The sequence below is a fragment of the Eumetopias jubatus genome, unplaced genomic scaffold (assembly GCF_037043125.1).
Source record: "Eumetopias jubatus isolate StellerSeaLion01/CBP00866 unplaced genomic scaffold, mEumJub1_p1.0 scaffold_4, whole genome shotgun sequence".
Lineage (NCBI taxonomy): Eukaryota > Metazoa > Chordata > Mammalia > Carnivora > Otariidae > Eumetopias > Eumetopias jubatus.
In genome coordinates this window covers 94,612,933-94,635,913 of record NW_028274810.1, presented here as the reverse complement: position 1 = coordinate 94,635,913, position 22,981 = coordinate 94,612,933, and the positions used below count along the sequence as shown (strand labels likewise).

The 22,981-nt window shown below is 56.9% G+C and overlaps 1 protein-coding gene across 2 annotated transcripts in view; it reads left to right on the top strand.

Moving 5' to 3' along the window:
* The first annotated feature begins 4,980 nt into the window (after positions 1–4,980).
* Positions 4,981–22,981, top strand: part of ARHGEF10L (Rho guanine nucleotide exchange factor 10 like) — a 117,205-nt gene continuing 99,204 nt past the window's right edge. Inside the window, exons 1-4 of one of the 2 annotated variants that reach the window (XM_088022588.1) lie at positions 4,981–5,228; positions 13,956–14,035; positions 20,270–20,458; positions 21,246–21,279. In XM_088022588.1, coding sequence (XP_087878714.1) covers positions 13,999–14,035; positions 20,270–20,458; positions 21,246–21,279 — 260 coding nt within the window. In that variant the 5' untranslated portion in view covers positions 4,981–5,228; positions 13,956–13,998. The remainder of the gene's footprint in view (positions 5,229–13,955; positions 14,036–20,269; positions 20,459–21,245; positions 21,280–22,981) is intronic. The other variant, XM_028108334.2, reaches the window with a different exon arrangement.

Here is a 22,981-nt window from a genome sequence, read left to right as displayed (position 1 = left end):
GCTGTTCTCCCTCACCTCATGATATCCTGGTTTGTAGTCATGTGTGGATCTGTGTAGTGTGGTACATGCCTCCTTGCAGGACTGTGGCCTTCAGGAGGGCAGGAACCAAGCCGGTCTTGCCCATCAGCAAATCTCCAGAACTTTCCGTGCTGCCCGGCACACAGAATGCTCAGTAAATATTTGTGGAGTGATTAAGGGGTGTTTTTGGATGGCAGAGGGCTCCAGAGAGATGAGGACTGGCTTTTCTGGCCCCCTACCCCCGTGCCCTTGAATGCTCTTGATCTTCAAGATTTCCAGAGCAAGGAGCGGGGCCCGGAGACCTCGGTTCTAACACAGATGGTACACGTGTAGATGTGTGACCTCCATCAGTCACTTTCTGGTGTGCACCCTGATTTGGAAGGAGATGGTGTCCTTGTCTTCTGACCAACACCCGGGCCCCTCGGACAGGCCTTGGATGAGCCTGGCAAAGGCTCAGTCTTGGCGAGGGGTGACCAGCTATCCCTGAGGGCACCTGCCCCTCTGGCCAGCAATGGGCACCTGCTTGGTGTTTGAGCTGCAGGCAAGAAGCAGAGCCCTGGGTCCCATTTTCCCAGGTCTGCTCTCTTTCCGTAGGTCACTTGAGAATGCTCCTGACACGGTGCCGAGGGACAGCTGTGGGCGTGCTGGGGGTCACTGTAAGTTTATGGCCTGCAGGCCGACTGTCGTCCCTGAGTTTAGCAGAATGTATTTGAGATCGAGCAAGCGAATGGAGGCACCCTGATAGTTGCAGCTCTCCCCAGAGCTAAGCTCTGGCCTGAGTGCTGTGCGTAAAGGGTCTCTCTGCAGCCAGCTCCGAGGCCCCGCCTCTGCTTGACTGCACGAATTCAGGGAATTGGAATGTCTCCCTGGCAGCACGCAGTGACTTTTGTTTTTTTTCCGTGTTTCGCACCAACTAAGGGAACTTCACATTGCTGTCTGGTTTGGGGATCCTCCCCTTTTCTGACTTTGACCCCAGTTCCTGGAATCTTCACGTGAAAAGCAGCAGGAGGTGGGTGGAGGCTTTGTGGGGAGCTTCTATAGCTGAGTGTCAGCCTCAGGGTCAGGCAGGCCGCGGGCTGTCCCGCGGCATGTCACTGGGTACCTTTGCCCTCAGGGGGGTTGCCGCACGGTCGACACTGCAGGAGAAGCTGCACCCCGCCCCCAAGCCTTGCATTCACTGACCTCAGCTCTACCCAGGGCACCACCCTGGTTGGCCAGGTCTGCTGTCCAGGTTGAAGGAGGTTGTTGTGCATTAATTCACTCAACAAACATTTCTTGAGTACCTACTGTGTTCCAGCCTCTCAGCGAGGCACTTTGTGGGCACCATTATCTCATTTAATCCTTGTAACAGCCCCCTGTGTGGCGGGGATTCTTGTGGTTCTCCTGGAGAAGAGGGCGCCAGGGACCAGAGCAGTGGAATCAATCTTACTGTCACAGCGAGGAGGCAGAGAGTCAGGACCCAGCCAGGTTTGATCCCAGAGGTCACGCTCGTCAAAACAATACCTGGGGCACGATGGTGGCACAAGGGGGCACCTGAGGACCCCCCCCACCACCACAGGGCCAGAGACTGCTTTAGAGCAGGGGTAGCCCTGAGTACCACGGGTCCCCCATTTCCCACCGGGCAGGTGGCCCCTCTCTGGGAGCAGGATGGGGGCAGGGGTGGGCTCACCACTCAGGGCGCCCTGCGTGGTTCCAGTGCCAAGGGTCAGGAGCAGTGTGAAGAGGGAGTTTGGGAATTCTTTGTAGGGCCAGACTGGGGGCCGCATCGGAGTTACCTGTTCCAAAGAGCCCCGTTACTGCGTTGGTGAGCCCCGGTTTAGATCTTGTTCAAGTTGGTAATGAAGGAGGACCCGTGCTTGGAACCAGCTCCCTGTTTGGGTCCGCATCCTGGATCCGACTCCACCCCTGGACAGCGGGATCAGGGCAAAACTGTTTCGTGGTTGACACCACCCCCCAGTCTCCCTGCCCCCCGACACGGCCAGTCCAGCCTCTCTGCTGCCTTCCCACAGCCCCAGGCAGCGCCTTCTTCCAGCTGTGCCGTTAAATGCGAGGGGGTGGGCTGGACCCCCTGGCCTGTGGAGGGAGAAGCAGCCTGCCCCTGGGGAAGAAGACCTGGACACACCTTGGGTCCAATCATGGAGCTTCTGGACTTCGGACAAATCGCTCTACATCTTTGAGCCTCAGTTTCCTCATCTGTAAAATGGGGCTGATCCCGCCCCCTCATGGGATGGCCCACCCCCTCGTGGGGCTGGCAGGAAGACCCGGATTTCCGTCGCCCCCTCGCAGGTGGGGAGAAGAGAGAGCAGCTGCAAGAGGCGTATCTTGCTTGGGGAAGGCGGTGCATTGCTACGGGGCGGGGGAGGGTTGGCACTGAAGGGTTGGTTGCTTTGAGAGCTCAGCCAGAGCTATGCTGGGCCATGTGGCGCAGGCCTCTGGGTCCCCTGGGACGCGTGCAGGGCTTGTGTTTCAGGAGGGCCTCAGACGCTGCCTGGCCAACTTGCCCTGCCTTGATTGGGTGGGCTGAGTATTTTTAGCTCTGAGTTTGCAAAGGTTCTTTTCTGCCCAGACCTCTCTTGTGGGACAAAACAGACGGTGCCCTCCCTGAGAGAGGCAGAGCTTGGGCCTGAAGAAAGGGAGTGGAGCCAGACTGGACCCTAGTGGGCTTTGAAAGGGAGGCCTCCTCTGCTCCCCGTGGCCTGCTGGCCTACGCAGCGGTGCTGGGCCTCGCCCTCTGCGGCCACAGCTGGAAGCTGCCTGCCCTTCCTTGGAAAGCTGAGTGCGCGCCCGGGTCGCTCACCTGCCTGCGCGGGGAAGGCCCGTGTGTGCACCTGCCTGCCAGGGGGGCCAAGGGGGGCGGCCCTTGGGGCCCCGTCCCCTCTCCGGGCCACATGCTTCTGACTCATCAGAACAAGAACATGGTCTTTTTGGGAGTGAGTTTTTAAAAATAGTCTAAGTCCTTCCTTCAGCTCTGCCCCACCCCTCTCTGATCACACCCTGGCATTGGCCCCAGACCTCTTCCCACACTGGTTTTGGGGAACCGCCTCTTGCCCAGCTTGGCAGTGGATCTGTTTGTGAAGCTCTCCTGGGAAGAGCTGTCCTGGCCACAGGCTGATTTCAGGGAGGAGGAGCCGCAGCCCCAGGAGTGGGGGCCCCACGCCGCCCCTGGTGGTGGTGGTGGTGGGACAGAGCCCGGGGCAGGTGTGGGACCAGGGATCCTTTCATTCATTTGGCAGGTGTGTGTTGAGGTGTGCTGGGTGCCAGGCACCGTTCCAGGGCTGTGGAGAGAGCAGTGAACAAAATGCTAAGGCTCCTGCCTTTGTCGAGTGCACATTGTAGCAGGAGGAAACTGATAGAAACAACGGAAACGTCCAGATGTCCAGAGGCATTAAATGCTAGGAAGACAGGGCAGCGGCGTGATGAGGATGTGTGTGTACTGTTTTAAAGAGGATGGATGGGGAAGGCCTGTCTTTGAGCAGAGCTCCAAAGCAGGTGACAGAGCCATCCATGCATATGTCGGGGGGAAGAGCTTTCCAGGCAGAGGAACAGCAAGTGCAAAGGCCCTGAGGTAGGGGCGTGTGTGGGTGTTTGAGGAGCTGCACCATAGTTGTTGCGACTGGAGTAGAGTAAGCTATGTGGGGAGAGGTAGGATCTGCAGTCTGGGAGGTCATGGGGGGCACACCATGTAGAGCCTTATAGGCCAAAGTGAGGACCCTGGCTTCCATTCTGAGGTAGGAAAGCACTGGAGGGTTTGAGCAGAGGCATAACTGGGCTGCTGTGTGGAGAACAAAGTGCGTGGGGTGGGGGGTGAAAGTGGAAATGGGAGACCAGTCAGGGGCTATTTTAATGGTCCAGATGAGAGGAATGACAGTTTGGCCCCGGGTGGCAGCAGGGGAGGTGGCGAGAAGGGGTCAGAGTCTGGACGGATTTAGAAGGTAGAGCCAATAAGGCTTGCTGAGGGATGGGACGTGGGGGTGAGAGAGAGGGGCAGTCAAGGTGAGGAGGAGGCTTGAGCCCCAGCCCCTGGCAGGCTGGTGCGGCCATCAGGTGAGCTGGGAGGCTGGGAGGAGTCGGGGAGTGGCCAGGGGTTGGTGTGGACGTTGACTTGGGATGCCCGGCCGACCACGGAGCGGACATGCTGAGGAGACATGTGCGGAGAAGCCTGGATGGAGTTCAAGGGAAGGTCAGGCCGGAGGTGTCACTGCAGAGAGGGTGTCCAAAACCACGAAACAGGCAAGGATGTACCCTGGGAGGCATCTTCAAGTCAGGTCAGAGTCCTGAGCCCAGGAGTGGCCCCCTGGTCCTGCGGGAGGAAAGGGCGTGGGGTGGGTGCCCTCCCAGAGGGAGGGGAGCAGACAGAGGGTTGCAGGAAGGGAGAGATGGGGCCCAGGCACGTTCACTGGCTTTGGCATCTTGGAGCAGTGGGGGCAGATACCCTCCCAACCTAGATAGTTCAGCAGAGAATGGGGGGATCCTGGACAGGGGGTGCAGGCAATGTTTACACAAGGGGAGCAGGGGAATCTGGTGGTGGCTTGAGCCCATGTGGGATTGGTGAGGTTTTTGGGTATTTGATCCTTAAGAAGAGCGGTCATGCGCCATCTTTACGTTGGCCAGGAATGATGGGGAGAGAGGAGCCGAGGTGTCTCTTGGCTGCCTCACCTTCTTTCCAGAAAGACACCCCCCTCCTCACATCCCCCCTCCTCCACCAGCCCCCAGGTTCCTCCTGGCATCAGCTCAGAGTCCAGGGTTCTTCCTGTTGTGTAAGTGGAGTCCGTGCGTCTAAGAGGGGTGGTGCCAGCGTTTCCCCATCTGAAGGCCCGCGGGCTGAAGAGACATGGGTCTCTGAGCCCCTGGGGTGGGAAGTAGGAGGCACATGACCCGTATGGGGCAATGCTGGAGTCCAGTGATGCGAAGCCATCCCCCTGACCTAACCCCAAATTCTCTGCTTGTGGAAGCCAGTCCACGCAGCCTGCGGAGGGGGCAGCAAGCAGCCCCCACAAAGAGGGGGCTGCTTGCTGGGTACAGTGGGAGCTGGGGTGCCTCCCTCAGCTCCAGCCCCTGGAGCCCCGTGGGAGGGTGAGGGCCGAGAGCTAGGGCTGCCGGGTGTGGAGGGGGCCGTGGTGGTAGGTCAGCTTCCATCCGCGACCTCTGGGGAGCACGGTACTGAGTCTCCTTGCTGCTGCCTGTTGTGTGGGAATGAGCCGTGCCTTCTGGTGAGTTCCTGCCCATGCCAGGCAGCGTTCCTTACCTTATTCATTCCTCCTCCTAACCCGAGATACCTCCCTCCCCCTAGTGCAGACACAGCTAAGCATGTTCTAGCAAGTAGTGGGGCCAGGATTGGAATATGGTTTGACCCCAGAAACCCTGCCCTGGACTGTGATCTGGAGAGAAACGCAGGCCCAGAGTCCACTGGGCTCCCGGTCAGCAAAGCAGGCGAGGCCACCCATACTTTGTGCTCCTGGAGTGTCCTGCGGGCCACCCCCTGCTGGGCAGGTACACCTACAGACCTCCTGTCACTTGCTGCCTGAGGACAGGAACTTGGGCCTCTCCTTGGGTCCTTTGTTCCCGGGCTGAGCTGGGGCTCTGCGGGCAGTAGGCACACAGTGAAATTGAGTGGGGGCAAGGATGGGCAAGCGTCCTCATCGTGCAAGCTGCTACAGGTGAGTCTGACCCCCTGGAGGTGAGTGAGGGGGACTTGGAATCCCAGAGAAGCGGATGCCCCCGGGCTGTGAGTCCCCCTGGTCTCACTGAGCCTGAAGGCCACCCAGGGACTTTGGGTGCTCCTGGGGCAGCCACCTGATACCTGGGCATCTGGGGGTGAAGCAGTCAGGCCTCAGCCCCCCTCTCCTCGAGGCTTTAGGTCAGCTTGCAGAGTGGCCGGGAGTCACCCTGGCAATCCTGGCCTCTGCCCTTGGCATCACCTGCGTGCTGGGGGTGGGTGGCTGGGATGTGCCTCTTGCCTGCTCCCCCCACCCCTGCTTTCACCTGCAGGCTTAGCCGCCTTCCTGGGGAGGTGCCCTTGCCTGGAAGGCCCGGCTCTTCTGGACTCTCTGCCCCTGCCTGGGCTTTTCCTGCAGCCTGCGCATTCCTTCCTTCGCCTGCATCAGCTCTGTCCAGTTGCATGGAGTCAGACACACCTTCCTTTCCTGCTCCTGCCTTGTGCTTCGGGGGACTCGAGGCAAAGACTTTGCCAGTCTGAGCCTCAGCTTCCCATGTCTGAAAGGGAGGGAAGGAAGCCCACCTCTCAGGTTTGGTTCCAGCATGGAAATGCCTCAGAAAAGTCTGAGCAGGCCAGAGCCACGCTGGTGCTAAGTTGCCTGAGAGGGGGGCTTCTGGGGAAACTGAGGCTCGGAAGGGTAAAGAGGTGGCACAAAATCAGTGCTGTCCCCTTCTGGCCTCCAGACTGTGGGCCATGGGGTCCCATCACATGGACTGCCCAGGACGTGGCTGAGGGTCTAGGACCCTCCAGGGGTGAGGGCAGGACAGTTTAGCCCGTAGTAGGAGGCTTTGCCCCTTCAGCCTGGAGCCTCTTGCCTGGGCTGGGTTATGCAGACAGAGCAGTTCATGCTGAGGAGGGAGGGGCCTGGGGACCCGTCTGGGGCAGCCCTGTTTATATACATGGTCTGGCAGCTTCTCCAGGGCCTAGTTTCCCAGGCAACAGCCCCCAGAGATTCCCCCCTCCCCAGGGGTGCCAAGTGGGTGGGCGCTTCTGCCCAGAGGCCTCCTCCCGGGGGCTGCTCCCCACCTGTCCTGCCTGGGGATCATTGACCAGGGGCACGCCTAGGAAGTCAATGGGGGAAGAAGGTTAGGGGGTGGGCATGCCTCCTGTGGGCTCGGACAGAACCTCCATTGTCTGAGGCTTCAGCCTTTGACCACGCCTCACCCCTGCCTGTAGCCTGGAGGATGCTCCTCTTGGGGCCCTCCTCCCCCTTCCTGCTAGGGAAGCCCATTAAGTGGCCTGGCCTCTAGTGGGTGGGGAGCTGGCCTCCTGGTCCCTCTGGCGTTTGGAGACTGGGGAGGGGCAAGGAAGATGCTCCCCCCACTCAGCCGTGCACTCACCCACCACTTGTTGCCCGGCACGTTACCCGGGGCGTACTCTGCGCTGGGGATCCTGTTTAGAACTAGCCCCGGCGGTCCTGCCTTGGCTCTCCTGGCTCTCAGCCCAGGGACTCCCCGCTCAGGAGCTGCGTGGCCTGGGGAACATCCCTCAGACTCCGCCTCATCCGTTAGAGCAATTAAATTAACAGAATGAAACTGTTCAGCATGCTTGGTGCACGGCCATGGAGTGGCATCAGGAGGTGTCCGCTGTCATTTTGAAGACGATCATTTCATGACCTCAAGGGTGGTGAGGGTCACAAAGGACAGGGCCCGTAGTCTGGTGGGCCATCGGTCTGGACTCGGTGGGGCGGTCTGCAGAATGGGACGACTGTCCTCAAAGAGCAGCAGGAACTCTGGACAGGGAACTAGCCTGTACTGAGACCCCACCAGCGGGGGGTCAGATGTCATTTCACTTACACTTGCACGTGACAGTTGAGGACAGGAGGCCCAGAGGGGGGATAGCTTCCTGCGGTCTCACCTGTCTCTCATCCGGGCTCTGGGCTCTGGACCGTGCGCGTCTTGCAGTAGCCCCTCAGTGTTTCCTTGGAGGAGGCACCTTGTCTCTCCAGGATTGTGTCCCGAGCCTCCAGCAGGTGGCCCCTAGCGCCCAGGGCAGAGCTGCAGGCATCCTGCCGCCCTGCACACAGTAGCTGCGGGTCTTCCTTCCCACCAGGCTCAGGGTCCACAGCTTGCATCCCCCTTCCCCCCACCTCTCCCCTTCTCCCCCTCGTCTCCCAGCTCTGGTCTTTCTGGACAGGGCAGAGGATACCTGAGGGGGCTGGGGTTCCGACCTGGGCCGTGCCCCTCTTTCCATCCGGCAGGAAGCCCACACCCACAGCTGCCCCAGGCCTGGGGACACGCCGGCCTTACAGGTTCCACAGCGAAGAGGTCCCAGGCTGGTGAAGCTTCTCAGCCTCTGGGCTTAACTCAGTGCCGTTCAGCAGCTGTTGTCCTGCGTGTGGGCTGGTGCTCTAGGCACGGAGATGGAAAGAAGTCATAATCCACTGAGGGGGGGTGCTGTTATAATACGGGCTGCACGTGTCCCAGGATCACTGTGCCCTTTGAAAATAGACTTTCCCTGGCTGCATCCCTGAGCTGTCAGAGTCATGGGCTTGGAACACATGTTTTTTTTTGTTTGTTTGTTTTTTTTTTAAAGCTTCACAGCCAGCTTTGGGAACCACTTCATGAAATGGGTCTGGAGGGGAGAAACTGGGTCTGGGTTTTGAAGGTTAAGTAGGAGTTGCTTGTTGGTTGTGAGCGGGAGTTCTACCCAGAAGGAACAAACAGCCTGAGCAAAAGGCCCAGGAATATAAAACAATTGGCAAGGTCATGGGCCTGAAGGGCCTTCATGAGGGCTGGAGCAGAGTGTCCAGTCAGGCAGGGCCTGGGAGCAGCTGAGCCCCGAGAGAGGGCTGTGGAGAGGGCAGGGGTGAGTCATTGAGGGCCTTGCTTGGGTCCTAGGCTTCATTCTGAAGGCGACAAGCAAGGGTCTGAGGGTTTGTGTGTTGTGGAATGGTCACTGTGGCGGCAGGGAGTCAGGGGCCGGTCAGCCAAGGGTCTGTCTGACAAAAGGCCAAAAGCCACAGAAACCTCTGGGAGGCCCAGTCGCTCGGAGGAGCCCTGGTCCTGACCAGCCCGAGCACCGGCTCTTGCTCTTCTGTTCCACAGATTCCTCCCGCTTCCAGGAGGCGCACATGGTGCCTCTGAGACCAGGTTTGAGGTGGGTGCCTGGGCCAGAACCTATTTCTTGTTTGTCTCCAACCTTTCCTATAGCAAGGCTGCCTGACTTGGATCGGCCAACACCGGCTGCTTCCCCAGCTTCTGGGACTGAAGTTTTGCCTGTCTGGACCCCTGCCCACCCTCCCCTCCCCGGCCCTCCCCCATGGGCCTCTCTCTCCAGAGGCCAGCCCTCTCTGTTGGGCCCAACTCGAGCAGCCTCCCTGACTTTCAGGAGCCCTCCAAGGGTATTTCTCCAGGTCCCATCCAGGAAAGAGGGCTGGGGCCACTCAGTTGATAGGGGGTGGGAGATGGCTCAGAGTGGGGTGAGCTAGGGAGGAGGGGCAGGTGCAGGCTGGCGGGAGGGTTTCTGATTGGGCCTCTGGGCTGGATGGACCTTGAACTCTAGAGGGAGGGGGAATTGATAAGCTCTTGGATTAAATTAGAGCCGGGAAGGCACCTGCTCTGGTGAGTAGGGCTGCGGGGGATGGAGGGAGGTGCTCATTGCTGGCTGCTCTGAGCAAGCTGGGTGGTCTGAGTCACTGAGCTTACCCCGCTGGGGCCCACCCTGGAGCCCGGGAGCTGGGGCTTCTTCCCTGGCTCCTCTGTATCTCGCCCTGCCTGAACATGGCTGAAAAGTACAGCCTCCAACTAGCTGTTCTGCCCAGTGTAGCTGGAAAGAGCACTGTTCAGGGGGTCTGCCTGCCTGTCCAGTCTTGGCAGTTGTTTTCAAAGAGCTAGCCCCTGAGAGAAAAAAGTCCTCTATGACCCTGCTGCCCAAGCTCAGCCCAGATCTAGCAACAGATGTCACCCTTTACCCGCTGCCCTAAGGTCTCTGCCTCTGCAGAGGGAGAGATGCGGTCCCTTCCCTCCGGGGCTCGGCTTCCACACCTGAAAAGCCAGAACAGAGCCGTGTTCAGCGTAAGGGCTCCCTGGTTCTGACCTGCTGTGATGTTTTTGCCTTAAAGTCCTTTTTAAAAAAATGGGAACGGTAATTTTTGTTGTCCCTTCTTATGATGCTCGCCTGAGCCCAACACTATTGCTGTCTGCGTGGGTTTCCTTCCGGACCTTTCCTCTGTGCACTTTTCAAGCATAATCCGAACCGCTTCTGTACTCTGCTGGCCACCTTTGGTTTTCCACTGGCTCGCCTTCACCAGCCGCATGGCCTCTTTTGCTAGAGACTGTCCTAGCAGGAAGGTTCTGGAGCCCTTTTCAGAGAGAGAGGCTCATTTCAGGGACATCACAACACCTTTTTTCTGACTCAGGCTCCCACCTTGAGCAAAAGGCCCAGGAATATAAAACAATTGGCAAGGTCATGGGCCTGAAGGGCCTTCATGAGGGCTGGAGCAGAATTTCCAGTCAGGCAGGGCCTGGGAGCTCAAGGAGGACTTAAAAAAAAAAAAAAAAAATATATATATATATATATATATATAAACTCCACTTGTTTGCTTAAGCACGTTCATTCCTATGACCTGGGTCCTTGCTTATAGCAGCCTGGGAAGTAGTGTGCACAGGATCTGTCATGCCCATTTTACAGAGGGGAAGCCCAAGGCTGTGAGAGGCTGAGGGCAGGCCTGTGGTCACACCCAGAGGAGAGACAGAGCCCAGCCTGCAGGCAGATCCGGCTGCCCCAGGTGCTTTCCCCAGATCCCCATAGAGTGAAATCCGCCTGTGAACCTCCTGCAGGGGCGCTTCCACTCCTGAGGTATGGAATCCAGACACAGGGTCCCGATTGCTGTCTCCCATTTTGATGCTGACAGCTTCAAGGGTGGGCATCTTGGCGCTGACTGAGCCTCCTGGTGGTGGTGTGTGGTTGGCCTCAGATATGCTGCTGGGAGCCCCATGGGGCAGGTAGTGAGACCCCCTTTGTACACTCATGAGGCTCAGTTCACCTGCTAGTGCAGATGAGACTCCAGCCTGAGCCCCCAGCTCTCAAGGCGGAGCTGTGCTCACCACAGCCTGTGTTATGAGTGTGAATGACAGCCATATACCAGTGTGACCCGGGGACCCTTCCAAGAGCTTTACATGTATTTACTCTTAATTGTCTTAATAACCTGGTGAGGTGCTACTTTTTATTTATTTTATTTTATTTTAGGGAGAGAGAGAGGTGGGGCAGAGAGAGAGGGAGAGAGAGAATTTAAGCAGATTCCATGTCCAGTGCAGAGCCCAACATGAGGCTCTTTCTTACAACCCTAAGATCATGACCTGAGCCAAAATCAAAATCAAGAGTTGGATGTTTAACTGACTGAGCCACCCAGGTGCCCAAGGTATCTACTTTTTAGTCCCCATTTTGCAGATGAGTAAATGGAGGCCCAGAGATGGGGGCTAAGTAACTCATCCAAGGTGTCATAGCTCCTGAGTGGGGGGACCCTGAAAAAAAGCCTGAACTTTTTCCTAACTGTTGTGCCATGAGGGTCTGTAGTGGTAGTGATGGTTGCGCTGAGAGACCCCCTGTTCCCTCACCTGCATCCTTCTGAGGCTAGGGGCACGTGTGTACAGATGGTGGCCACAGAACTGTGGGTGTGCATGGGGCTTGCGGGTCTGTGTCCTTGCCTGGGGACCTCACTGCCCCAGGTTAGCCTGTAGCAGACACACCCAGATTCCAGCCCCAAAGTCCAGAGAGGCAGTGTGGTTAGAGGAGGGAGAGGAAGGTTTGGGGCCAATCCTCATGTTGTCCTCTGTTCCCTTGCCTCTGTGACCTCAGGCAGATCCCTACTTCTCTGTGCCTTGGTTTCCTCATCTGTAAATACCATAGGGCAGATAAAGCTTTCGGCTCCATAAATGCTGATGTCTCTCTTCCTTTCCCGGGGAAAGCCCTGGGCTTGGATCAGGGGGCAGGAATCAACCCCAAAGGGTGAGGAAAAAGGGAAGGATAGCTTTCTGGCCTGGAGGGAAAGGATCCTGGGTTTCTGCATCATCAAAAAATTGTAGGGGCACCTGGGTGCCTCACTCCTTAGGCATCTGCCTTCCGCTCAGCTCATGATCCCACGGTCCTGGGATTGGGCCCTGCATCGGGCTCCCTGCTCAGAGGGGAGCCTGCTTCTCCCTCTCCCACCCCTCCGCTTGTGTGCTCTCTCTCGCTGTGTCTCTCTCCATCAAATAAATAAAATCTTTAAAAAAAATTGTATTTGAGCAGCAGTTTGCATACGGGCTGGGGCTAGGCACCTCCCTTTTCCCTCCTGTAAAATGGGCCTCAGTCTCCCTGCTCCTTCCTAAGTGGTTCCGAATGAGCCCCAGGGAGAAGGACCCTGTATGAGGAGGGCTGTATGGCTGTTGTCGGATCTTTCGACTCGCAAGGGAATTTGCAGGCATTTTAGTTTGTTTCCCGGAGCCCTTTGCTGAAGATAAAATTTTAGTCTTGATAGTTTTGAGTGTGGGGCTATGAGGCACAGCCACCTACTTACTGGAAAGTAATTTGCGTTCAACCGAAATGAGAATTGCAGGTCCACTTCTAGGCACGTGCCCTACAGGCTCATGTATCCATTTGCTTAAGGCCCTGTGTATGGAGGACGTTAGATGCTACATTGTTCATAACACCCAAACCCCGGGAACCCCTCAGTGTCCAGTGGCAGAGATTACCTCAGTTATGATATATCCAAAAAAAAAAAAAAAAAAATCCCCACACTACGCGGCCATTCAGAAGAGGGAGGCTGATGTCTATGTCCTGGTGTGAAATAATCACCAAGGTTCTTAAGCTTTAAAAAAAGGAAGGTATAGCACAGCAAGTGCAGGGATGCCCCCCCCCCCCGCGCCCCCGCCGTGTGAAACAAGACACGTACGTAGGTAGAGGGATAGGCAGGCACCCTCATGGAACGTTCAGGACTCCCAAGGACCTAATGAAGGCAGTCACTTTGGGGGATTGTGGTGGACTGTGCACCCTTATGTCATCTGGGTTTTGAGAGGCCCTGGCATATGGTTACCTAATGAGCGCAGCCTCGGGGGCCCATGGCCTGGGTTCAAACCCCGGCTCTGCCACTTAGTAGATGTGTCATCTTGGGCAACTTACTTAACCACTCTGGGCCTCATTTTCTCATAGTTTTGATTAATAGCTGTTAATATTTGTAAAGTGCTGCGAATAGCATCTGAGACATAGGAGGCACTACGGCAATGTTTGCTGTTATTAATTAATTGCCATTTACATGCATTCTATGTTTATTTAGGAAGCTAGTTAAGAAAAATAAAGGCTTTAGGATTGGAGAGGAGAACAGGCATCAGCCAGTTTCTGGCAGGGGCTGATTGGACTGGACGGCTCATGCTTTCCCTCCAGGACTGATTCTCCCCTCCACAGAAAGGTCTAGAAGGACAGCTCCTCGCTCAGGATCAGAGGTGTCAGGGCAGAGTGGGGAGAGCCCTTTCCCTCACCGCTTGGACTTCTGGCAAGGTTGGCCGCAGGCCCTGGGAAGCCCAGTACAGCCCCCACTTTGAGGCCAGGGAAAACTGCTCCCAGCTCCAAGCTTTTGGGATTCTGCCCCTATCTCTGGCCATCTGCCTCTCTGCATACCTTTACTTTCCATACACCCATGTGCTAAGGCCAGTGGCCCCTCGCCAGTTGGCCAACCCTGTGGGGCAGGACGGGGAGAGACAAAGAGGGAGTGAATGGCCTTCAGCAGGGCTGCAGGCGGGGCTGGTACGAGGATCTGGACTCCAGGGAGCTGTGGTCACTGGGAGGCCGGGACAAGGAAGTATCCGGCCACATCCATGATAGTTCAGGCATGATCCAGCCTCTGGAACACAGAGGCCGGAGCATGATCCAGCCTCTGGGGCTGGAGTTCCCCTGCAAGCCAGATGGGAGGAAGGGGCTTGTCTAGTGGGCCCCACCAGGGTGCCCAGGGTCGCTGGGTACTGAGCAAAACGAAAGGTCTGTGGTGGCACGGGTTTTCTGGGAAGATGTGGTTACAGGGCTGCCGTGGCTGGTTTCCTGGGTTAATGATTTATGGTGGGGTGGGGGCTGGGCCCTTTCTGGCTCCTTCCTGTGCTCCGGGAGCAGCTGGAGAAGGAATGGAAGAGCTGGTGGGCTGGAGAGCACAGGTCTTGAGCCAATGACCCCTCTCTGCTTGTTGAAACTTTGCCCTTGGACTGCATCTAGTTAGATTTCTGGTCTCTCTCTCTTTTTTTTTTTTTAACAGGCGAGTGGCTGGGACGGTGCTGGTTTGAGCTGGACCTTGTCTGATGGCTTCCTCCAACCCTCCTCCACAGGCTGCCATAGGTACCGTACCCCAGGCTTCCTGTTTGTCCCTCCTCTGAACGGGCCACGGGGCTGGCGGAGGGGACTAGCTCTGGAGCAGGCTGACCCTCGGTGTGAATCCTGCTCTGCTGGTGCTTAGCTCTCCTTCTCACAGAGCAGGCTCCAGACGAGGGGTGGTTCTTTACCTAAGATCCCCTGGAGATTTTAAACCTTTTTTTTTTTTAAGATTTTATTTATTTATTTATTTAATTTATTTATTTGAGAGAGAGAGTGGGCGAGAGAGAGAGAGAGAGAGAGAGAGCACAAGCCGGGGTGGGGGGGTGGGGAGAGGCAGAGGGAGAGGGAGAAGCAGACTCCCCGCTGAGCAGGGAGCCTGACGCAGGGCTTGATCCCAGGACCCTGGGACCATGACCTGAGCTGAAGGCAGACGCTTAACCGACTGAGCCACTGGGGCGCCCCTGGAGATTTTAAACTTTTAAGACCACAACCCACAGACATGACAACAGGAGTGTTGTGTGCTTGGGGGTGAAGCTCATGAACTGAGGGCGGTGAGGGTTAAGGGGAAGGGCCTGGCCTGTCCACCTCCATCCGCCAGCGTGCTGAGGCCGCGTCGTCTAGTGGAGGCAGGGTCGCCAGAGTTATTGGGGAACAAAAAAGAAGATGAGGAAAAACCCACACCTATGCTGAAACATTATTTGTTGTTAATCTGAAATGGAATTTGCTGTCCGCTAGTTTCTCTGGCAGTAACCCTGGCAGTGGGGCCTTGGACACTGTATGTGGAATCCGGCCCCCCCCACCCCCCTGCCCTGCCCCAGAGGAGCTGGACACCCTTCACCCAGTGGGCCCCGCTTCCTATGTTTTGCTCATCCTCTGGGGGAGGCAGAGAGCAGAGAGGTCTTGAGCGAAGGCTTTTTCACCAGCCCAGCCCTCCACCGACGCTGTGCGCTTAGTTGAGTGACTTGCTGTCTCTGCGGTTCAGCTTCATCACCCATAAACACAGGGAAGAGTAGTGCCACCCTCTCAGGGGGCTGTTGCAAGGCTTAATGATACGGGCAGCCCTGGAGTGTGGTAATCAATCGCTCAATGAATGGGAGCTGTTATTGCTGTGGGTGTTGCAGGACGGCCACATGTGCTCTGTTCTGAGCCCCGGGCAGAGACCAAGGAGGGGTCCCTTCCTCCTTGAGCCTTCGTGTTCTTCTCCAAAGGGTGGGGGAACCCGCATAGTGAAGCCACCTTCATTTGCGGTGCACGGTGGCTTCTCAGGTCTCCTGCCTCCTGGGCTTGCTGGGGTTGGCTCTCCCAGGGCTGGGGTGTAGCCTGGAACATCAAAGGCCTATGTGGTCAGCTCTGCTCAGGCCACCTGTCCAGACAGGTGGCAAGGGCTCAGTTCAGTGCTCAATTATCCGGGGAGGGGCCTCCTGATTTTTCCTTCTGATAAGGAGCCATGTCTGGTTGCCTGGGCCTCAGGAGCACGAGAACAGGGCTGTGGGGGACAAGGGCATCTCCTGACGTGTGACTGTGGCTTGGGTCCCAGGATGCTCCCTGCTCTGTCTCCTGCTGCCGTGGGCATTTTGTTACCCCTTCTCCCATTCACCAAAAAGTAAGAACAAAATGATTTTATGATTACATCAACTCGGTTCTGTTCAACAAACATGTGACTTACTGTTCCAGTTATATCTGATGTTGCTGGCTAGTGTCATATGGTTGAAACAGGCTTTCTGCCATTTGCTGATTGTTTGAGAGCTTCCTGTTGTCTTACCAAATAAGATTCAAATACTCCCAAATACCTCTTCACGGTCCTATAGCTGCCAGCCTCCTTGCTCGTGTCTTTGGCTCCCCTGGGTCACATGCTGCATGTTCTCCACTCCTGCTGTGGCCACAGCCTGGGACCCCAGCCCCGCCGTGAGCCTGTCAGACCTTTACTCATCCTGCGAGGCTCTGTGCAGGGGTGGCCCCCGCCAGCGTGAGCCCCCGGCTGTCACTGGGCATGGCTCAGGCCCTGGGGTTCGAGGCTCGTCTCTCTTGCCTGCCTCACCTGCAGTGAGCTCCTTGACACCGAGGGGCCGTGTCTTACTCCTCTCTGAACCTCCTGGCCCCGGGGCTGCTGGGAACAGTCCCCTGGATGCAGGCGAGACGGTGACCGTATCCCTTGACGTCCCTGCACACAGCCTGTGGCCAGTTGCTCTGAGGGCCAGGCCTGTGACTGGGAAGGCCCGTGCAGCTCCCCCAGGGCCCAGGGCTGTGCTCTGACTCAAGGCAGTAATCATAATAATCATAAGCATAACAAAGACAATGGTAATGATGCTGTGGCCCTGACAATGAGCTGGACTATTACCAGCAGTGGAGCACAGGCCTCACACCAGGCCCTCTACATATGTCGGTTCATTCGGCCCTCCTGTCTGGTGTCCGGGCCTCCCACTAACCTGAGAGCTGGTCGCTGTTCTTGTCCTTGTTATAGGTCAGGAAGCTGCAGCCTGGGGGATACAGTGACCCCGTGTTCATCTGGTCAGCCTCTAGGAGAGCTGGGGTTGGAGTCTGGTGGTCTGAGTGTGACACGCTAGTCACCATGTGATACTGGCCGGGCGCACAGTGTCCCCACTGGGACTCCGGTGGATTCAAGTGGGAGGGGCCACGGGCACTGAGGGTCAGGGTGGGTCTATATCTGGTAGCCCAAAATACTGGGCGGGTACTTTGTAGTCATTCATTCCAGCATTTTTAAACTTTTATTTTACTTTATTTTTTTTAAAGATTTATTTATTTGAGAGAGAGAGAGAGCTCGGGCACATGACAGTGAGTGTGGGGGGGGGGGGCAGCAGGAGAGGGAGAGAAGTAGACTCCCTGCTGAGCACTGAGCCTGATCCAGGGTTCAGTCCCAGGACCCTGAGATCATGACCTGAGCCGAAACCAAGAGTTGGATGCTTAACCAACTGAGCCACCCAGGCACCCCAGTATTTTGAACTTTTAAAACTATAATCCATAGGGGTGCCTGGGTGGCTCTGTTGGTTAAGCATCTGCCTTTGGCTCAGGTCATGATCTCAAGGTCCTGGGATCAAGTCCCGCATCAGGCTCCCTGCTCAGTGGGGAGCCTGCTTCTCCCTCTGCCTTTGCCTGCCTCTCCCCCTGCTTGTGCTCTCTCTCTCTCTGTCAAATGGATGAATGAAATCTTTAAAAAAAAAAAAAACCACAACCCATAGACATGAGAACAGGAATGTGTGTGTGTGTGTGTGTGTGTGTGTGTGTGTGTGTTCAGCAGACTTATTGTGTGCCTACTGTGTGCTGGGCACTATAGCAGATGCTGGGGATATAATAGTGAGCAAAACAGACTAGAATCCCTCACGAGCTTAGGTTCTAGTTAGGACACAGTAAAATGAATGAAAGCTTGGAACATCACTGCTGATGGGGGCCATAGAGAAAAGTAAAGCAGGCAAGGCCATCGGGGAGTCCCAGTGTGTCTCTATGGGCAGTTTTGGTTATGGCAGCCTCATCTGGAGATAACCTGGAGTAAAGACCTGAAGGAAGTGAGAGCAGGAGAAGATACCTGGGGAAGAACATTCTGGACCCCAGGATGGAAAGTGCAAAGGTCCTGAGGCTAGAGCACATCTGGCACATTTGTGGTGCAGCAGGGAGACCAGTGTGCCTGCAGTGGAGTGAGTGAGGGGAGAGCAGTAGAAGATTCTACACCCCCTGTACGTGTGTGTGGATATGTATATGCAAACTGAAACAGAACTGTCAAAACCATATCAAAAGTAATACCAAATATGACTTTATCAATATTACAATAAAATATTTAAAAAATATCTCAAGTAATTCATAAATGAAACAAAATGCCACCTGGGAATCCCCTAATTGATTTTTTGACCCACCAGTGGGTTGAGGACTGTCATTTGAAAACCATTAATCCAGCTTCCAACTCAACCCCTGGATTTCTTTTATTAATTCATCATCTCAGGGCCAAGTGTCCAAGGGCTCAGCTAATTTCCGGAAGGCAACAGGGCTCAGTGGAGAGTGTAGGATGGGAAGACAAAACGGGTTCAGAGCCGCCTCCCCACTTACTAGCTGTAGGACTGCGGGTACATCATTTTGCCGCTTGAATCTCTGTGGCCTCATCATGTCCAGTGGGGGTGGTCATGAGGCTTACGCCAGGAGCTGGGTGGGGCTCATTTCAGGCTCTCAGCCCGGGTTTGTGTCTTTGACCTGGGGAAGGAGCTTCTGCCACCGGCCACATCACTGCCTGGAGGAGTTCACCCCTGCCGATGTTGGCCTAAGCTGTCCCCAAAGCTCCCAGGAGGAGAGGGGGGGCCCCCACCTCAGAGGCCTCTGTCTGGGGAGGGGGGAAGCCTGAGCTCTGGGCTTCAGCTGCACTCTAGCAGCTGGGGAAGGGGCTTTGTGAATTTGATACATTTGCACCTGGAATGTTCTCTGCAAAATCCCAGGTCCCTGTGGGGGAGGGATTGGATTTTTGTAGTCCAAGAGACTGCTAGAATTGGATATGCCCATCCATCCATCCAGCCGTCTGTCTACTCCATCCGCCTTCCTGCCTGCCAACTCATCCTTCCACCTCTGAGCACCTGCTGGGGCTGAGTCCACAGACATGGGCTAGGCAGTCCTGTCATCAAGGATTCCGGCTGGGAGGGCCCGCACTTACAACAGGTGTTCTTGTGTAATGTGTACCCACACCAGGCACTCGGCCAAGGGCTACACCCACCCTGGCGGCTCCCAGGTAGGGGTGATTTTGTCCCCCAGGGGACATTGAGCAATGTCTGGAGACATTTGTGGTTGTCACAACTGGAGGGTAGTACTCGCTTCTAACGGGTAGAGGCCAGGGATGCTGCCGTACATCCTGCAGGGCCCCCACCACGAAGACCCTGGGGCTCCAGAGTCAACAGTGGTAGGGCCGAGAAACCCTGACCTACTTCGCAGTTCACGTTCACCTTGGCCTTATGGGGTGGGTGCTGTTTTTATTCTCCAGTTTATGGAGGGAGACACCAAGCTTCCAAGAGGTGGAGAGACTTGCTCAGAACCACACAGTGGGTAGGGGGCCCAGATGGGACCAAAGCGCATGCTCTACATCCTGTGGTGTGAGCTACAGCAGGACTGGAGGGGTGCTCAGCTTTGCAAACTTTTTTTTTTTTTAAAGATTTTATTTATTTATTTGAGAGAAAGAGAGAGAGTGCATGAGCATGAGTGAACATGAGTGGGGAGGAGTGGGGAGGAGCCAGGAGGAGCGGGGAGGAGGGGCAGGGGGAGAGGAGAGGAGGGGCAGGGGACAAGCAGACTCTCTGTTGAGCAGGGCTCAATCCCAGGACCCCGGGATCATGACCTGAGCCAAAGGCAGACACTTAACTGACTGAGCCACCCAGGTGCCCCAGCTTTGCAGACTTTTAAAACCAGGCCACATTGTCCTTTGGTTTTGGAGAGAGTTGGCACGAAGTAGGGGGATGGCATAGTGAACCCCTGAGGTTCTGTCCAGCCCCAGGCTTGAGGAAGGAGGTCCTCCAGGGAAGAAGACGGGGGACCTCAGCTTGGTGAAGTGGGTGGAGAGGTGAGGGCCCATGAAACTCTTTAGGGCAGAGAATCCATTCCTTTTCTTATTTAACAGAAGTTGCTGAGTTTCTACCGTGGGCCGGGCCATGACCCGTCCCCTTAAAGGGGACAGTAGAAAGGACTCTTAGGGATCTGAGATCGGCCGGGGAATACAGACGAGCCCAAAACACATCTTTGCAGGTTATACAGGGATGGATGTAGAAAACAAGGAGCTAAGACAGAGGGGGGCCGTGGTGGGGGCAGGGCTCTGCTTCAGTTGAGCTTTGATGGACGGCAGGAGGGCATGTCCGTGAAGGGGATCTGGGGGCACAAGCGTGTGTGGGAAAAGCACACAGACACATGCACGGGGAACGACACATGGAGGTGTGTGCCCACACGCACGTGCCCCGATGCAATTAAAAGCCCCCTTGCTTACAAAATGGCGAAATAGGAAACAACACGGTAGATGTACGTTCAAGCGCAGCTGTGCACCCATTCACAGTTTAGGCTTTGCTCCCTCCTCTCTGTCCACTGCTCACCTGCTTACAGCCCTCACCAACCACGGGTCACCTCTTGAGCGCAGGGAGGCCAGCTGGTCCGGGCAGGGGTCTACTCGAGGCCCTGGGAACTGCCCTCGTGCCCTCACTCAGGCCCGCAGAAGCTCCCCCGCTGTAGCCGTCTTCCTTGACCAAACCCCAGGCCCAGCTGCTCTTAACTCCTCCTCCCTTCCAGGAGATCAGCTGGTTCTGGGAGGCCCCGGCCCCTCCCCCGAGGTGGACGGCGACCCTGGAGAGGCTTTCGAGTTTGACGACAGTGACGATGACGAGGACACCAGCACTGGCCTGGGTGTCCCAGGCGTGGCTTCAGAGAAGGACATCGATGACGCCCCACTGATCCACTTGGACTCCGTCCCCATCACTGGTAAGGTGTTTTTGGGAGCCTTGGGTCCTCCCATTTCCGGGCCTCTGGGGCTACAGAGAGTCTAGAAGCCTGGTGGAAGCTCTAGGCTCCCAGGGATGCCTCCCAGCTCCTCCACTATCCCCAGCACAGGAAGGGAAAAACCATTGAGAAGTTGCATTCCATGGCTTCCCTTGGGAACTGGAGATTCCAAGCATTCCTGCAGCATCTGGCGCACTTATTGGTCATGGAAATGGTTGGCCCCGAGTTGGGCTTTGGACACAGTTGCTGCCCAGGGCTTGTGTCTCCGAAGCCCCTCTTCCCCAGCAGCTTCTCCCAGGGAGTCACACCAGCCAGAGAAGCCACCTCCCAGAGGTCACGGTGGCCCCTAGGGTTGGGAGTACCCTGATAAGGCGGTGTTAAATGGCAGCTTCTGGGCTTTTGTATTGTGTCATCTGGGAGAGACTGGGGACCGGCCTAGCAGGAACTTCCTGCAGGCCTGGGGACAAGGGGCTCCTTGAGGAGCTGGGGGTGGGGAGCAGGCCCAGAGCAGGCAGGGTGGCTGGTTCTGGTCGGATTTGGGACGTGGGCCACAGCGGTGGGAGTCGAGGTGGTGCAAGTAAGGCAGGTAAGGGAGCTTAATGACAGTGCCGTGGCGGGGGGAAGGGAGGCAGGAACCCAGCAGGCACCCAGGTTGGCCCAGGCCCCGTCTCTGGCACCCCAGGGAGGCTGGGAAAGGGGGCGGGGATGGACTGAGTCCATAGGGACCAGCCTCAGGCCTGACAGGCTCTCCTCTGCTCTCTTCCCACAGACCCAGACTCAGCAGGCTCCGCACCCCAGACACAGTAAGTGAGCCTTGTTCCTTTGCTTTGGTGGTTGGAGAAAGAGGAGACACTGGGCAGGAGGTATGAGGGAGGGTGGTGCTGTGCCCAGGACCGCTCAGACTTTGGCTGGGGATCCTTTAGCCGTTCCCCTCTGTGGCCTCCCAAGCCAGCTCGGGGGTGAGCTGCACATCTGGGGCTTGGGGGCTATAAAAGCAGAGGCCTCTTGGGGTTTGCTCACTGCTGCTTGCTGCCTGGCTTTGGGGACCTGGGTGCTTAGCGAGTCCTCCCCGAGGGGAATCCTTAGTGGTGGATCTAGGCCCCGGGGTCCTGGCTCTAAATCCTGGCCACTCTGGCAGGGGGAGGGGTCTTCCTTTGTCTCTTGGTGTGCAGAGCCAGGGGGCCTGATTCTCAGGCGGGTGTCACCCAGCTGGAGAGCTCAGAGATGCAGCTGCCCTCCGTGGGCCCCTGGAGCCAAGACAGATCTGGATTCAAGGGCAGGAGTCCCTGTATTTGCCATCTGGAGTGGGCGGGCCCTGGGAGGGTTTCTGCTGGGCCAGACGTAGGGATCGGCCTCTCCTCCCTGGCTGGGGACCTGAAATGAATCAGTGGCCCTGCACCTGTGCAGGGGAGTTCTCATCTCCCAGGGCTTAGAGCCCTCCAGGGTGGGCCAGGAAGGAAGCTAGCCAGAAACTCAGTCTAGTGGGGGATGCAGACACAGGAGAATGGCTCAGAGAAGAATGCTCAGGGGACTGGGACGCTGATGGGAGGGGGCCCAGGTGGAGAGCTCAGGGAGAGGGGAGGCTTGGGGAGGAGCGGTTGCCGGAGGAAGCTACTGGCAGAGGCAGGGGGCTGGGAAGGGGAGTGGGCCGTGAGCAAGCATACCACAAGCCTCGAGGCCACCCTCCTGGAGAACCCCATTGCCCACTCAGGGTCAGGATCTTGGCAGCCCGGCCCGTCTCTGCTCGCCTTCTCCCTGTGAGTCCTGGAGGCCAGACTGGGTGGCTGGCTGGGGCTGGTGCAGTGCTGAGGTGGTGACCGGTGGCCCCGGGAGCTAGGGTCATATACCGTGTTGTTATCATCAGCCTGCTGGTCAAGTAGCTCAGAGAGTGTTTCCGGGAGAGGGGCCCAGCCTCTGCCTTGAACCCACTGTCCACTTACCTGTCCTCAGGCTCACCCTGGGGCAGCCCCAGCCCCCTCAAACACCATCTCTTGGCAGCATCAGGGAGTGAGCTCTGGAGGTTCAAATCCCCACTTAGCTGGGTGGCTTTGGGCTGCCTGGGAACCTCTCTGAGCCCCAGTTTCCCTGTTTGTACGATGGAAGTAATAGCCATCTAGAGCATCCTGTGGATTAGGAGATGCTGGTCGAAGGACGTACCAGATATGCACCCTGTGTTCGCTTCTACTCTGCCTCCTGTCCCGGCTGGGTGTTTCCAGTGATGGGGCGGGAGGGACGGAGACTGTGTGCTTGGAGCCTCTGCCTCTCGGGCTGGGCCTGGGTTGCCGGGTGGGTCTCACCAACATCTGGCTTGAGTAAATGTCACTTTTGAGTTCCCTAACTGGGCCAACACTGGATCCTGACAGGAGTCCTCAGGGGCCTCCTGGCCTGCCCTTAGTTTCACAGATGCCGAGATTGGGAGCAGGACTTGTCCAAGGCCACACTGTGAGATGCTGGCAGCCTTGGACTCCTCATCCAGTGCTCTCTGTGTGCTCCCGGCTGCACCCT